General features: G+C 38.6%; 1 protein-coding gene across 9 annotated transcripts in view; it reads right to left on the minus strand.

Moving 5' to 3' along the window:
* The window catches only part of phldb2b (pleckstrin homology-like domain, family B, member 2b), a 55,234-nt gene that overhangs the window by 35,637 nt on the left and 5,521 nt on the right, over positions 1–14,076 (minus strand). For 7 of the 9 annotated variants that reach the window (XM_053227947.1, XM_053227948.1, XM_053227949.1 and 4 more), the window contains exons 2-4: positions 12,706–12,774; positions 11,872–11,995; positions 7,533–7,715 (exon numbers count right to left, since the gene is read on the minus strand). In XM_053227947.1, the coding sequence (XP_053083922.1) occupies positions 7,533–7,715; positions 11,872–11,995; positions 12,706–12,774 (376 nt within the window). Of the gene's footprint in view, positions 1–1,218; positions 1,736–7,532; positions 7,716–9,702; positions 10,238–11,871; positions 11,996–12,705; positions 12,775–14,076 lie in introns of those variants that run through there. The other 2 variants (XM_053227951.1, XM_053227952.1) reach the window with 2 other exon arrangements.

The following is a 14,076-nucleotide window of genomic DNA, read 5'->3' on the forward strand; positions in this document are numbered from 1 at the left end:
TATTTGCCAACTTTGAGGCCTCTGGAAAAAAAATAAAAAATTCCAAACACAAAACAGAAGGTCTCGCAGTGGGAAACCTATTTACATTTTGGCTGACTTAAAAGGTTACATCTAGAACCCCCAAGTCTTCTCTGTTCCTCTGTGGAAGCCTTAAAGTCTTCATGTAGGCTTAAGCTTCCAAGCAGAAGCTAAAAACTAATCAAAGAACTCTTGAGGAACCTTTTTTCCTCTGGTGAGAACTCTGCATGGTTCCACACTAGGACTCGGAAGTTCTACTTCTGAGAATACTTAAATAAAGAATATTTATAAGAATAACAGGAATAAGCACACTTTAGGGAAAAAGGTTTGAGCCAGAGTCTCTCTCCATCAGAGTAGAACCTTTTGAGAAAGCTATGCAAAGAACGTTTGAAGGAAAATAATAAGGAGGGAATTAGGAGTGAACTTTCACACGCTGCCACAGGTTTTACCACCAGTTACAACTTTCATTACGTTAAAATCAGCGTAATTATAAATACAAACAAATGCAAGTGTGCAGAGATAAAAACACAAGAACGTTGGGATTCTAAACTTTTACCTGCCGCAACCACAACAACAACAACAACAACCACCACCACCAGCACAACAACAACAACCAGCACAACAACAACCACCACCACCACAACAACAACAACAACCAGCACAACAACAACAACAACCAGCACAACAACAACAACAACAACAAAAACTATTATAAAGGGGCGTGGCCAAGTGTATCCTAGCAACGCTCACCTATGCAGATCAAACAGAGCCGATTATTAATTACTTTAATTAAACATAAAGTGCATCGAATGTATATTTGTGCACACTGTGATAACTAAGAGTTAAAAGATGTGTAAAAATGTCGAAATGAAGAAACTTCACAGCTCACAGCTCACGCACGGACACTTAAAATGCATCTGAATGACGTCATGGTATTAACGCACCCCATCGCACGCGCCTTTGCGTTTCACAACCGCACCTTTACTAATCATTACCCCAATAAACTATATATTTATACACATATATAAATCAGATTTAATACTGATCTCATTTTTTTCCATGATGCATTCACGCCAGAAGGCATAGGAGGAATTACACAGATGTTGCACATGTGGTCAGATTAAATAACTTAAAAAAAAACCTCAACTCCTCAATCCAATCTGAAACTAATCCTAATGATTTCTGTTAACTTCTGCCAACCTTCTTTTCCAGCGTCCCATGCAGAGATCTCCTCACAGAAGCGGGTTTCTTCTCAGACTCCACATCCCAAAATTCTCCTGTGATTTTCCTCCAGAGGATTTAACGCAGCTTTGCCTTCTCTTTCAACTCTTTACTCCTCAAACTGCCCCAGACTCATTGGTGTAACAGCTGGAAGCGTGCAGCTGTTTGCAGAGCAGAGGGACATGAAGCTCGACTGCAGGACAGAGTTCAGAAAGAAGGAGTTGAGGAGAGAATGCGCTTAATCTCCGCCCCTGCATTCTTCCCTCCTTCTGGCTCGGGCTGAAACCGCAGCATACTACGCTGCAAAGCAGTGGTGGAGTACTAGCTCTGTCTCATGCTGATTAGTAGGTTAGTGTGGAAAAATACCTGGCTGAAGGCAAACAGACGCGTTAGAATGACATTCTGCTGAAACTGCATGAAAACAGACTGAAGGCAAAAAATGACAGAACTATAAAATGTGTACTTTTACAGAAATCTGTCCTTTTAAACCCCCAAAAATACAACCACAAATACAACTACAAATCAACAGCCATGCAACACTTTGGCAAAAGGCGATGAGATGAATAATCAATCCGTGTTCAAAAGTTTACACACCCCAGCTTGTGACAAAATGAGATAAAATGATTGAATTTATACCAAAAGGTATCTTCTTAAAGTTAGCTATTACACCACAGCGCTGTTGAATTCTGGATTCTGATTGGTCAGAAGGTGTTGATTAATTTTCTATAACAGCAGCTCTGACAGTAGTGCAGGTTTATATTAATGCGCTTGTCTTTAATACATTATCGTTTCTATAGCAACGGCTCATTCACAGGGACTTGTACAGTGGATGCTCCACAGAAACGGATTAAAGTTCATGTTTATTGAGAATTTATAGAAGGAGTCTCCAGGATAAGTCAGAGTTACAGGTTGAGGTTGAGGACGTATGGATTTCTACATCTTTAAGGTCTACAGATCAGGTAGTGTTTGCATTTATTATCTCTAAAAGCTTAACCCTGGAGAAAATCAATTCCTGTTTGTGTGAAGGACGATAAAAGACAGACATGGAGAAGAACTTTGCTCCTCGTGACTGTTTTTCTCAACTCGTTTGTTCTTCATGTCTTTCTTCTCAACCTCAGGGCACTTCGTGTCGTTGATGTTGGATGCACCCTGATAAACAAACAGTGTTTTTCTGTGATTGTGTGTGTAACTCATTCAGCTTATCATTAGCGATGTTGACGCCTGAGTCAGCAGGAATATCTCCAGCACTTCAATGTTTACAGCGCATCATTATATCATGTAATCATGTAAAAAAAAAATCATTTGGGAAAAAATCTTCATGCGTCCTGATAGTAAACGTCACCTTGATTTGGGCGTTTGGGTCGAATTTGTGAACTAATCAGAGACTTCTGTATACAACTGATTTGGGGGCGGGGCTATGTACGAGCTCAATTTGTGATGTCACAAAACACATTTAACATCTTTGGACCAATCAAACTAGAAACTTTTAGCCACAGAATCTACGTTATAATGTTCTTGATGAACGAATGGTGGCTGTAATTATGGGATATGGGAAGGCAGAAGGCCATGAGGGCGTTTCTGATTTATTTGCATATTCATGCATATTCATAGATCCTGTCATTTTTTTGTGGAAGATATAGAGACACTTCCTGAATATCTTATGCATTAAAATTATTATTTATCATTCTGTATACATTACTTAGGTTTACAATGGTTTTAAGATGACACATTCAGAGAGACGTAATAATAATAATAATAATAATAATAATAATAATAATAATAATTATGTCTAAATGTTTTTTTTGATAAAAGTATCTGCCAAATGAGTGTTTTGTGATTCAGGTTTCGGGAACGTATTAATTTTTAATGGAAAAACGTGATCACTGTAGCAGCTGGAGTGCGGCTGTGTGACAGTTTCCTTACTCTTTTTTTTCTCTCGGTTTTATCGAGTGCTACTTTTCAACAGGTGAAATACTAAAATAAAGGGGGTGATGTAAATGAAAATAAAACAACACACACTGTATGAAATGTACTGAACCCAGACCTCACACAGTAATCTGATTAGTAGCAGGACAGTGCAGATAGAGGGAGGATTACAGCGTAATTCCCTGGAAGTGCCTCGGGGAGAGTTTGGAGTTTAACCTGAAGCCTGTTTCCATTTCACGCTTTCTCTTTGTGCTGGTTCTCCGCCGCTCTGCACAGGACCTGACGTGGCTTTAAAATCAATTAACCTCCAGCAGTCTGTCTCTGTTTCCGTCCTCTCACAATCTCCCACAAACATCTTTTCGCTCTTTACAAACTTTCCTCCGTTTGTGCGTCTAATTCTCGCAATAATCAGCTTTTAAACTGAAAGTGTAAAGGCAGAGCTGTTCGTTTAACTTTATTAATAAGAAATGTAAATTTATATCATATGTAAGGTGAATGTTGTTGGTGATGTTATCAACCTGACATTGATTAATTTCCAATAACAGCATGTCACAGAGTGTTTTATTTTATAGTGTCTTATACCACAGCAGATCGCACATGTTTCCAGTCGTTCCTTCACCAGCTTCTCTTTATTCTCTCTCTTGAAGTTAATAAGATAAAAAAATGCAGTTTGTCGTGTTACCGAGAAACAGCAAAGAATTATAAATTCTTCTGTCCTGAAGAAGTCGGAAAACTTAAAGTTACAGGTTTACCTCTGACTGTTACAAAGCGCTGACACTGGAGACTCCTTCCATAAATGTAAAATGTGAAATAAACTAGTTTAAAATGAATCTAAAACAACATTTTTCGATTTCTGCCTGATATTTCACGGGTTTAAAGTGTCTGATACACAAAAATAAATCTATTTTGAGGTAAAGACTTATGAAATATTCCAGCGTCCTTCACTCCAAATCGCTTCTCTTGTCATTCGCATAAAGTTAACCTTCGTTCAACTTTGTCATGTCGGTTGCCCCGCCCACTTCGCATCGCTATGTCACTGGAGATTGTACACAACTCTCACTGAAAAGTAATGACTTCCAGCTGCTTTTTTATTTGTCCATGTTTGGGTCACACTTGGATATTTATTTAAAGAAAACTACAGTAATGTTGCGTTTATGAATATAACATGAGGCTTTCACTATAATGGGCAGTTAAACGGAATTCTTTGGATTCGCTTTATTTATTTTTAATTCTTATAACATCTGAGTGAGTGTTCTAACCCACATGAACTACATTTTAGAGACTCTTAAAAATTATCTGTTATAATGTAATTGCTAAAATATATATTTTTTCTTAATTTATGGATAGAAACGATTAAATACTGCATGTAGCAGAGGTAAAAAACACGTAACCACTAGGGGTGTTTATGCAACGATCATGACGATATGATCTAATATCGATTCTTTTAGCCAGTGATTGGATATTTGCCGAAACCTCAATGTCTGCCACGATGTGATTTCGATTTGATCGATTCAGGGGCCTGCGATCGATATTAAACGATGTGTCTATTTCACACAATCAGTAACATTTCTATTAATTCACAGACGCATCCAAAATATAGTTTTAAAATATTTCTTGAGCTTTTTTCCGCTATGAAATGCTACGTATTTCATGCAAATAAGGACCCGTGATGAACTTAGACTTTGACAGACATCGCGTCCGGGACGTGGCTGGAATTAGCGTGTCCTAAATAAACACTTGGTTATTTGATCGATACATTGATTACATTGATCGAACCATATTGATGGATCGTTACACTCCTAACCGCCCTCTCCCCCAAACAGTGTTTGTGAAACATGAGCCAATTCAGAAATCTCTTATCCTGATGGGAATACAATAGCTGGAATGACCTCAGCTCTACATGTAAACCTGTGATTGCCACATTTAGAAGAAAACTGGGACATGGCTTATTTGGTTAGAGACAGAAGAATGAAGTCATGGTGAAGTTTCTGGCAAAATCTGATTAAATTACAAAATCAACAACAACACAATATGACAGCATTCACTTAGAACGTGGATTTATGTACAACAATACATCACTTGTATTGTTCGTGTTGCGTATACTGTATGCAGGGGTACTGACATTTTCCAGATGTCTCTATCTGGGGCTTTTTCAAGAAAAGTTTCAAACTGATTTCACTCTGTATAGTCATCCAAACACCAGTGACTCAACCCAAGCCCCTCCACTACAGAGACACACACACACACAGATTCACAGGCAGAGTGATGATGTAAAACCAAACAACACTGCGGGTCAATATTTGGCTGAAGCACTTCATCACACAGAGTGAGAAAGAAAACACGTAAAAAGCAAACAGTGTGAAGCGTCGACGAGCGAAAAAACCCTGGCCAGAGATGATGAGGAAGAAAAAAATGAGTGAGCAAAGCGGAATGGTGCGGGCAGTAACGTGAGGCCTCCCGCTCTGTACGACTGGAAGCTCTGAGTCACAGACAACAAAACCAACCGCTGCAAAAACCTCTCCAGTGAAACTCGCGGTGACGTCCAAGACCAGCCCTGCCGTGGAAAAAGACCGGATTTTCCAACACACAGCGCTCTCGGACATTTTATACACGCTATAAAGACATGTAAAGAAATGTTATGATGTCATGAAATCAGATCTAGGCCTCACTCTGTTTCCCAAAAGCACAGCGTGTGTAGTGTGTAGTGTGTGTTTTAACCACCAGGGGGCGACAATAGCGTTTACATGTGACTTCACAGTGAGGCTCTGGTGAAAAGTTTCTACAAACCAGGCATGCATTTTTTCAGGTTTTTCCAAGCAATGATGTTGCTCCAAAGGAAAAAGAAAAGAGGAAGGAGAGGAAAGAATGAAACTAAACAAAAAGAGGGAAAGAAATGGAAAGAAAACAAAAGGAAAGAAAAGGAAACAAAAGGAAAGGAAGGAAATGAAGAAACTAAACAAATGGAGGGAAAGGAATGGAAAGAAAAGAAAAGAAATGAAGGAAAGGTTGAAACTAAACAAAAGGAGGGAAAGAAAAGGAAAGAAAAGAAAAGGATGAAACAAAACAAAAGGAGGGAAAGAAATGGAAAGAAAAGAAAAGGAAAGGAAAGGAAAGGAAAGGAAAGGAAAGGAAAGGAAAGGATGAAACTAAACAAAAGGAGGAAAAGAAATGGAAAGAAAAAGAAAGGAAAGAAAAGAAAAGACGAGAAAAGAAAAGGAAAGAAAAGAAAAGAAAAGACGAGAAAAGAAAAGAAAAGAAAAGAAAAGGAAAGGAAAGAAATGAAGGAAAGGAATGGATGAAACTAAACAAAAGGAGGGAAAGAAATGGAAAGAAAAGAAAAGGAAAGAAAAGAAAAGGATGAAACTAAACAAAATGAGGGAAAGAAATAGAAAGAAAAAGAAAGAAAAAGAAAGGAAAGAAAAGGAAAGAAAAGGATGAAACTAAACAAAAGGAAGAAAAGAAATGGAAAGAAAAGAAAAGGAAAGAAAAGAAAAGAAAAGGATGAAATTAAACAAAATGAGGGAAAGAAATAGAAAGAAAAAGAAAGGAAAGAAAAGAAAAGACGAGAAAAGAAAAGGAAAGAAAAGAAAAGAAAAGACGAGAAAAGAAAAGAAAAGAAAAGGAAAGGAAAGGAAAGGAAAGGAAAGAAATGAAGGAAAGGAATGGATGAAACTAAACAAAAGAAGGGAAAGAAATGGAAAGAAAAGAAAAGGAAAGGAAAGAAAAGAAAAGGATGAAACTAAACAAAATGAGGGAAAGAAATAGAAAGAAAAAGAAAGAAAAAGAAAGGAAAGAAAAGTAAAGAAAAGGAAAGGATGAAACTAAACAAAATGAGGGAAAGAAATAGAAAGAAAAAGAAAGGAAAGAAAAGGAAAGAAAAGGATGAAACTAAACAAAAGGAGGAAAAGAAATGGAAAGAAAAGAAAAGGAAAGAAAAGAAAAGACGAGAAAAGAAAAGAAAAGAAAAGGAAAGGAAAGAAATGAAGGAAAGGAATGGATGAAACTAAACAAAAAGAGGGAAAGAAATGGAAAGAAAAGAAAAGGAAAGAAAAGAAAAGGATGAAACTAAACAAAATGAGGGAAAGAAATAGAAAGAAAAAGAAAGGAAAGAAAAGGAAAGAAAAGGAAAGGATGAAACTAAACAAAAGGAGGGAAAGAAATGGAAAGAAAAGGAAAGGAAAGGAAAGAAATGAAGGAAAGGAATGGATGAAACTAAACAAAATGAGGGAAAGAAATAGAAAGAAAAAGAAAGGAAAGAAAAGGAAAGGAAGAAACTAAACAAAGGGAGGGAAAGGAATGGAAAGGAAACTAAAGAAAGGAAAAGAAAGGAGAGGAGAGGACCACACCCCGGTGATGCGAGTGTTTACCTTGTGTCAGCTGGGTGGGCGTGGTCACAGGAACTCCATCCAGTGAGCACAGATGTCCGCAGGGGTCCAGAGTCATGACCCCGCCTCTGTTCTCGATAATGCAGTGCTCAGCTTCGATGCCTGGACCCTGGATGGTGATATCCTGCGGCACGGCGGCGTCATCACGTCCGATACGTGTGAATCCTGCAACACAACAAAGACACACGTGAAATTTAAATCAGGTGGAATAGGATTAAAGGAAGACTCCATGTTTTTCAGTATGTCTAAGGGCTGATGTGGAACTAAAGCTGTTCTTATGGACTTTTATCCAACTTTCCAACACTGGACGTAGTTCTGGTTACTTTACACGCTCCTTTGTGGTCCACACGCCATCAAGGACATAAAACTAAAACAGAAAAAGTAGCTCCATCCCTGAAAGGACTGATTTTACAGATTTCACAGCTTCAAGAAAGCGTTCAACAAAAACCTGGCTAAGGGAGAATGTCAGCAAAGTATTTATCAGATTCCAACAACGCAAGTTGTAATGTTACAGATATAACGTTCTAAAAACGTTTGCTTCACAATGTTATAAGAACGTCATCCACACAGTGTTCCGAGTTAGACACAAAACGAACATTATAGAAACGTTTGTGTTAATGTTCCTACAACTAAAAATGTTGTAGGAACGTTTATAAACGTTAGATTAGGAACATTCTCAGAACAACCCGAAAATGTGACTGGTTCTTAAAAAAATTATTATAGGTTTCTTAACCATTAAACCTTTACTGTAGTTCAATTGCTGCCCTTAGACTTCCATTACAGTTCTGGAAACTAGAAGAAAATTCCAGAGTATCTCTTTAATAATTTGGCCTTATATGAAAACCAAATAGCTTCTGTGTATTTGGCTTTAAACCTGCGTATCTGTGTGATCTACACATGCTCGACCTGTTAGCTCGATGCAAATGAAACCCATCTAACTGCGCCGTTTCTCGGCGTCGCCGCCCGAAGGGTTTCCTTTAATTGAATTGAGGTGCTCGGTATGGGATTTCCCACCGCATGAAACACTCTGTCCTCGTACGGTTTAAGAGCAGAAACATGGCCGTATTTAGACATACACTGGCAGCGACGCTGGCATTCATGTACTGAGGAAACAATCTGGGTGGAAACGTGGAAATGCACGAGAATCATCCAGAATGTTAACAATAGTGTCGGCATTACAGGCTCAGCTGTAGGATGTGTTACGCTATTCCTCAGCCTGGGATTAAATAACAATAATAATAATAAAAAAAACAAAACAAGGATGCTGGGTTTAAGTAATAAAGGAGGGAAGGAGGAAAAAATACCCACTCAGAAATATTAGTATTATAATAACCTAATAAATCCGATGTGTAAGTAATAAAAACAGTGTGTGTAATCAATATCAGGATGGTGTGATGACGCGGAGTTACTGTTCCCACCCCAGAGTTGATGAGTTTCCTATAACAGCATGTCCTGAAGTGTTTTATTCCTCTTTTTTTGTTTTATGCCTGTTTTATACCACAGTAATTTGCCTACATTTATAATTTTTTTATTTATTAAAGAATGATATGTCACTCAATTTATCCATTATTTTCATTTAATGATGTTATAAACAGTTGTTTCCTCACCAGCCTCTCTTTTTCTCTCTCTTGAAGTTAATAAAACGCAGTTTGTCATGTTCGAAAGAAACCACAAAGAAGCGTAAACTCTGTCCTTCAGAAAAGTTACAGCTTTACCTCTGACTCTTACAAAGCGCTGACACTGGAGACTCCTTCCATGAATGTTAAATAAACATCTCCTTACTTTAAGAAAACTTCACCACATCAGTGATGAGCTGTTACTATAGAAACGATGACGTATTAGAACGAGCGCATTAATATAAACCCGTGAACAGAAACCTGTGAAAACCTGATGTGTCTCGAATAAATGTTTAAGTTTCACATGAGATGTTCATGTGACTTTCCTGCTGTTTTGCAACCTGAAAAAATTGGAAATTAACGTTGATCTAAAAAAAGAAAAAGGACAAGCATGCATTTTTGTTGGCTCTCTGGCTCTACTATCACAAACACAGGGGAGGAAGTGAGGTCATTGCCTTGTCCTGTCTCTGTTCTGATTCATTTCCTGTCTGCGTCTCCTGTAGAGGAGTTTGAGAGAAGAGAGAAATCGTATGTACCTGTCACATGTGAAATTAAAACCCAGCTGAATCCTCCTCTTCATCTCTATAAAAAGTCTCGACTCCACCCTGATCCTCTGTGAACAGAACAAACTCCACCCAGGGTGCATGATGGGAAAATGTGCATCAGAAAGGTGACCTCTTCACCCTCCTTCCTCTCAGATAACCTTAACGCCGTGTTCATCCTCCCTCAGGCCTGCGGTCTGCACTAACAATAGTCGTCACGTGCATCCTCTCGCCCACAGAGTCGCTCAAACCGAGCAGACAGAACAACACACACTGCCTTTATTTACAGCTCAGAACTGAACACACACACACACACACACACACAGAGTTCACTAAGATACACAAAGCTGCCAGTGCTTGGACCCCTGTGTTCACTAAATGACAAATCTGAAAGCACACATTGCATACAGAAACACAAAAACGACAATTAAGATATTATTCATTTAAAATATTTCAGTAAATCCCAATTCTTTAGTTGTGTTTTGGTATTTTTAAAACGTTTATTAATTATTAAGCCAACTCTAACCATACACAGATTTACATTTTCTAAATAGGAGGTGCAAAAAGGAGGCATTAAAGATTGAAGTTCATTCTTTTGGAGCCATTTTGTGAAACCTAAGAACCTTTCGTTATCCAGTGAACCTTAAATGAATGCTTGTAGAAGCCTTGTGCTGTACAAATACCAAGTTATTGGTTATTTTTATTTGACGATCAAATTCATTGATTTTTTAAAATGAGTAATACAGTACGTGTCAAAATAGCACTTTATAATAGTACATAATCTTTAGCAAGAAGTCTCAGCAACTTCCTGTGGCTGTGTCCCAAATCACATACCATACCAAAGAGTGCATTTTGTAAATTATTGAGGTAATTAGTGAGGAGTGTTAGCTAACTAAGAAGCTTTTCCAGTTATCATGACGATTTAGTGCGGCGATAGGCCAGAACCATGGGCTGTAAAACGATGATGACGTACACTCTTAACAAATTTAGAGCCCTACATGGTTCTTTCTTTAATCCGTCTCAGGGAGCCCTTGTCCTATAGCATTTAAACAGTATCATTAACAGACAGCGCGAGGGCGGCTGATGTGAGTGTGTGTTAGCGAAGGTGCTTATTACCAAAGAGTGTGAGCTGAAGTGAAGTGAAGTAGTCGCGTTCTGCAAGAGTTCATCAGTGACATGACGCCGCACTCCGCTCACGAGTCAAGTTAATGTCTTTGAGACTTTGGGGGCGGGGATAAGAGGATTGTTCTCACGGATATGATTGGTCGGTCTCAAACAATCCCCTTTCTTTTAGATCTTGATCTCGTCAATATTGCCAACTTAGAGATTTTGTTGCTAGATTTGGTGACTTTTTAGCACCCTTTATTGGCTTTAATTCAAAAAAGAGCTTAGTGACAAACCTAGTGACTTTCTGAGCAGCCGCTAGTGAACTCGATACGGTTCTCCAGCTCACATCACAGCTGCTGATGTATGAGTTGAGAGAGCAGATTCGCTCGACTCTCCATCAGTGTGTAAAGCCTTACTGTGCTGCGCTTGCGACCAATCACTGAGCATCGTCATTCCCAATAACCAATCACGGATCGCCGGTGTTTGTCCTGCGCTCCACTTCTTCGTTCTTTGATTTAAACTCTCTTCTTGGAGATGTAGTAATAAAAGCAAGTTTCTTTCATGACTCCTCACCTTTCACGACTACTCACAGTCACTGCTTTCTTCTTCTCTGCATTCTTGATAGAAAGTATAGTATTTTGTAAATACTGTATGTAAAAGCTTAGTTTGTGGTGCCATGACTTCTTTACGTAAGAAATAAATGAGATTTTCTCTTCTGATAAACCTCTATTCTGTTGTATTCTAAGTGAAAATCGTCCTTCTTCATGCATCCTAATTTGTACTTTGATATCCCAATGATCATGATGAATAAACGAATACGCAGGTTAATCTGTGACATCATCTAACAACTTCTAGCGACTTTTTGAGCGTGTTTTAGCTATTTACTTTCCTCAGAAAAGAGTCGCCAACTCTGGATCTCATTCAAAGTAAAATTCCCAGAATGGCAGAGAGAGTCTCTGTACACTCACTGCTCCATGCTCCATGAATCACGTGTTAATAAATCATACGTGGAAAACGTAACGTGACGCTCGTGTGACTTGTCTGTAAGGGACTTACCTTCCTTCAGAGGTAGTACGGTGATGGCCACACTAAGCCGGCCGCTCCCCAGACTGACCAGGTGAGGCGCGGTACTCTGAACCTTCAGTCCTTTCCCCGTGTCAATCAGGTCCAAAGGTGAACTCTGTTCATCACAAAATACCTCAACTTAACCCACACACCTGCATCATCATGATTCCTGCTGAAAACTCTTTACAAGAGCTTTCTAATGGTTCTTAATGAGTCCGAATGGGTTTCTGATGGTCTCTAATGGTAGTTTCATGTTGTTCCTAATGGTTCCCGATGGCGTATCTAAGTTTATCATCTACCCATGACAGAAAGCTCTTCTGGGTTCCAGGGATATTTAATGATAACCAGAAAATGCACACAATTAAGCCCATGTTCATTAAGGTCCTTTATGAAATTAGGAGAGATTTTTGAATAGATTACTTTTTTCCAGCTTCATTCACTTATTTTTTTCTTGAACAATTTCTATTTGTGTATTAGAAAGCCTGAACATGATTGGCTGAGGTACAGATTATAATTTTTTTTTTAACTTTCAGTCTCTCGTCCATCAAAAATTGACGCTATACTTTAATATTATAATGTACTACTTATAACGGTAGTATGTGAATTGGGACGTAGCCTCAGGCAGTGACAGGTTACGCTAATACTCCAGATTGTTAGCAATTAGCAAGCTAAGGATTTCCCAGTTACAACGAAGCTCCATTAATTAGTTATCTTTGTATTTTGGTGCATGAGGATGTGGTTTTGATCGTTTTTATCTTGAATCTTTCGCTTAAGAACAGATTCAGAATGGTTTTGTTGGAGATATAATAAGAGCTTTGAACTCACATTAGGAGGTGTGAGGTTCTGGTCTGACTCCGGCTGCAATGTGTTTTCAGACCTGTCTCTCTCAGCGTCCTACAGAAAACACACACACACACACACACACACACACATTAGCACTACTCTGTGACCTACATGCTGATATCCATCCCTCAGCATCTGAGTTACTCAGGCGAATCTCAGAGCTTCAGGAGCAACACTGTGGGAAACCTGATAAGGGAGTAAAGGATTGGTGATTGCTCCTGAACAACTTAAACACATGAGTACTTCCACATTAGCTAAAAAAAAAAAAAAAAAGAAAACGGACATAAACACGTAAAGACTGGACACACAATCGCTCTCAGCTGCACGGTTACACATGGTGGAATGTGCGTGTGAAGAAAGCTCTGAAGGAGTTGAAGGAGACGGAGCTGAGGGTGGGAGGAACACGCAGGAATGTTCCGAGTCTACAATTTCCCACGAGTCACTGGGAGTGCTTGGCATGCATGGCCAGCGGAGGAACGGTGAGAATGGACACGCTATAGGAGATGGAGCTGGAGGCAGAACGGTTCCTCCCACGCGCTCATGTGCTCCACAGCTGGACTGAGGAGATTCAGGCTGTTAAAGAAGGAATATAGTAAACAAGTTCTCCAAAAACAACCTAAGAGTTTATTTAACTTAGAAACTAAACTCAATAAACCAGCTTGGCTTATAGCTTTAGCTCGAATATAACCACTTGACGTGTGTTTTTTTAGATTATTTCTAATAACATACATATGTGTGAAGAAAAAAACACTGAGTGTGGTGCTGTTATAGTAAAGCGCAGTTACTGTTACCGCCCCGAAGTTGATTATTTTCCTATAACAGAATGCCTTGAAGTGTGTTATTCCTCTTCCACCATCGCAAAATACAACATCCTCCATTTTTAGACTTTCCAGTGACAGATACATAACTTACAGTGCGCTGACACTGGAGACTCCTTACCTGAAAAATCAAAACCTCAATAACTCAGAAACAAGTCGTTGTATAAATGACATCAATTACTGACTAACGTTAGATTGATGTAATGTCAAATAACAATAAAAAGTTTGAAGGTCCCAATAAATATCCAAAAAATATTATTATACGCAATTTAATTTTGAGCCTAATGTTTGGAATATTTGGATTATGTTTATGAAATAAATCTGTTCTGAGGGAGTTAATTTTACAGTAAAAAGGAATCGTGGTTGAAAAAGTCCCTGCATTTGAAACTGAAATTACTGACAGATTTTTTTTAAACAGATTATTTGTGCACGTACGTAAGAAAGGAAACAGTACAACAGTGTACTGAAACAGTAAGTCAGTGTAATGTGTGTATTTGTGAGTGCTGGTGTGGAGTTGGGATTTTCACTCAACAGG

The sequence above is a fragment of the Pangasianodon hypophthalmus genome, chromosome 22, assembly GCF_027358585.1.
Source record: "Pangasianodon hypophthalmus isolate fPanHyp1 chromosome 22, fPanHyp1.pri, whole genome shotgun sequence".
NCBI classification, from domain to species: domain Eukaryota; kingdom Metazoa; phylum Chordata; class Actinopteri; order Siluriformes; family Pangasiidae; genus Pangasianodon; species Pangasianodon hypophthalmus.